This window comes from Aplysia californica, unplaced genomic scaffold (assembly GCF_000002075.1).
Source record: "Aplysia californica isolate F4 #8 unplaced genomic scaffold, AplCal3.0 scaffold00044, whole genome shotgun sequence".
NCBI lineage: Eukaryota > Metazoa > Mollusca > Gastropoda > Aplysiida > Aplysiidae > Aplysia > Aplysia californica.
The window spans coordinates 1,250,717-1,253,196 of NW_004797314.1; the positions used below are offsets into that span (position 1 = coordinate 1,250,717).

At 37.4% G+C, this 2,480-nt stretch overlaps 1 protein-coding gene across 8 annotated transcripts in view; it reads right to left on the reverse strand.

Annotated features, from left to right (window-relative positions):
• LOC101859550 (limbic system-associated membrane protein) overlaps window positions 1–2,480 on the reverse strand; it is an 84,795-nt gene that overhangs the window by 13,324 nt on the left and 68,991 nt on the right. For 6 of the 8 annotated variants that reach the window (XM_005092316.3, XM_005092318.3, XM_005092315.3 and 3 more), the window contains one exon: window positions 173–343. In XM_005092316.3, the coding sequence (XP_005092373.1) occupies window positions 173–343 (171 nt within the window). The remainder of the gene's footprint in view (window positions 1–172; window positions 344–2,480) is intronic. The other 2 variants (XM_035968186.1, XM_035968184.1) reach the window with 1 other exon arrangement.

Here is a 2,480-nt window from a genome sequence, read left to right on the forward strand (position 1 = left end):
TCTCTCTCTCTCTCTCTCTCTCTCCCATTTCTCGTTCTCTCTCCTTTCCTCTCTCCTCTTCTCCCTCTCCATAAACATACACATATAGCACAAAGTTCCACAAGCACAGCTCGCAAAACAACAGCGTACTGAGCAAACACCGAGAAAAAGAAGTAACTACACGGAGTCTTACTATCATTGCCGGGGCACAACTCACTCTGTTTCTCCTCCCCCCTGCCGTGCTTCCTGTACCACGTGACCTCAGGGTGGGGAGTACCTGTGACGTTGCAGATGAGGGTAACGGTGTCCCCCTCACGCACGGTGGTATCAGTTGAGGACAGGTGCTCTAGGATTTTGGCTGGCACTGGAGACAGAGAATATTGAAAACATCTTATAAGACTATATCAAATACGACTTTTATTTTTTATTTTTTTCACTTAAAAAAAAGAGGAATATCGTGTCCGTTTATCATTATTTTGTCATACAAGAAAGAAAATAAACCACGTCCATGTTTTTAAATTTATGCATAACTGATAACCGAAAAAGTCTAAATTTTTATACCGCCGTCACAGATTAATTATATAAATCGTATCTTAATTTAAGAAGTTTTATGTGGTTTCTGCATAATATGTATCACGACCGAGAAATACAACTTTAAAATTTACATTTAAACCGGTGTATTCTATAGAGGAGGAATTCTTGATTTGGACTGCTGCCCCTGAAAAATTAATTGTCTGTATAAATCTTCAGTTTTTCTCTGAAACTGCCTACATATGATAATATATCGGGGTTCCTGACAGAAGTTAACCACTGGAAACAGTGTCGGAAGAAGGCAACAACTCTGGAATCTGTGCTGCAACAATGGGATGATAAAGACATGATAAGATAGGTCAGTATATTTATACTTTCTCATTTACAGGTTCAGCAATCATACTGACTGACTGACTGACTGACTGACTGACTGACTCTTACTTACTTACTTACTTATTTACTTACTTACTTACTTACTTAGGCCAACTTACTTACTTACTTACTGTAATTATTTTGGGACGTAATTTACTTTCAACTGCAGTGCTAATCAGCAATCGTTTGTCAGTGAGTGGATAGGTAGGCATGGTGAGGATTTTCATTGGTTATGGAAGTGCATTATCATTCAAAAGCCAGAGATAAAAAATGTCTAGGTTAGTCATTTATTTGTGCTTCAGCGCAGTAGATCAAACAGGTCAGCCATAATTGTGTTGCAACACGGTATAATGAGGTGCTTGTCAATATTAGGTCTTATGGAGTTATTGCTAGCATCTTAAAGCTCGTTTTTGCTTTTCTTTTTTTGAAAATGTTCATCTATGCTGAAAGGAAGTCAAGCTTATTTGCGATTAAAGGAGATGGGGTCGCTTAGTGTCAGAGGGAAAATTAGAGAGAAAATGATCCCAAAGTTTGGTGACTTCCAAAGCTTGTGTCTCTTTGTAAACTGCAAATCTCAACTTTTTTGTGCCTTTGATCAACTTTTCCCGGAAAATTCCTCACAGAAATGTAGTTTTAAATGGGGTTTTTAAATCTTGTTAATTAAGCGGGGAAAAAACAACGATAAAAATTGCCCTGTGCATATTGGGATACAGTTGTCAAGCCATAATAATATTCGCTCCGTTTGCAATTTGTAGCATCCGAAGACACATGGTCAACAAGACAGGAAATGCACGGAGTGTGAATGGTTATCTTCTGCCTTGTCCATATTTTGAGAATGAAACATTTCAATACTTTATGAAGGAATTCATGCTAAAGCAAGACAGTACAAATCATGGCAGTTTGTCACATGTGCTCAGCACAATCAGAATCATAATGACATGCGTGTTAATTTGCCCATTTTATTATTATTCCACTTTAATTAAATGAATAGGCCCATACATCGTCAGTGGTATCGCCAGTTGCACTGAATTGGTGTCTACTTAAAGCAAAAACCAAAGTTACTGACAAAACTTTCAGAAGCGGAGAATTAAGAATTTTAAGATAGGCTACATGCAGAGCGAAGACAATAAATAGGTGCTATTAATTACATGTCAGTACAAGTGTTATTATGGAGGGGTTTTTTTTGTGTCTTTGTGCGTGTTTTGCTTGTGTTTATTGTTCTTATTTATTTGTTTTATTAGATTATTTTCGTGTCAAGAGAGAGGGGAGGGGGGCAAAAGACATTCTGCGTGAACGATGGTAAACATGTGCCAAAGGGAAAGAAATAACGCAAGAAAAAAACATGAAAGACGGACCGATTGTTCAAGGAAAGAATGGGAGAGTCGAAGTGCTGGGGAGGTAGGTAGAGATATGTATGTACTATGTTACTAAGCGGATTTACTCTATTGTTCTTAATATCCTAGATCGATTTTGCGTTAGAGGTTTTTTATTCGTCGAAAATGTATGACGGTAAAGACAGAATATAGCGCTTCAAAGGCTGAAATCTTTTGTTTTCTTGTTAAACGTTGTTTTTTTCTGATAATTTATCAAATTTGGGG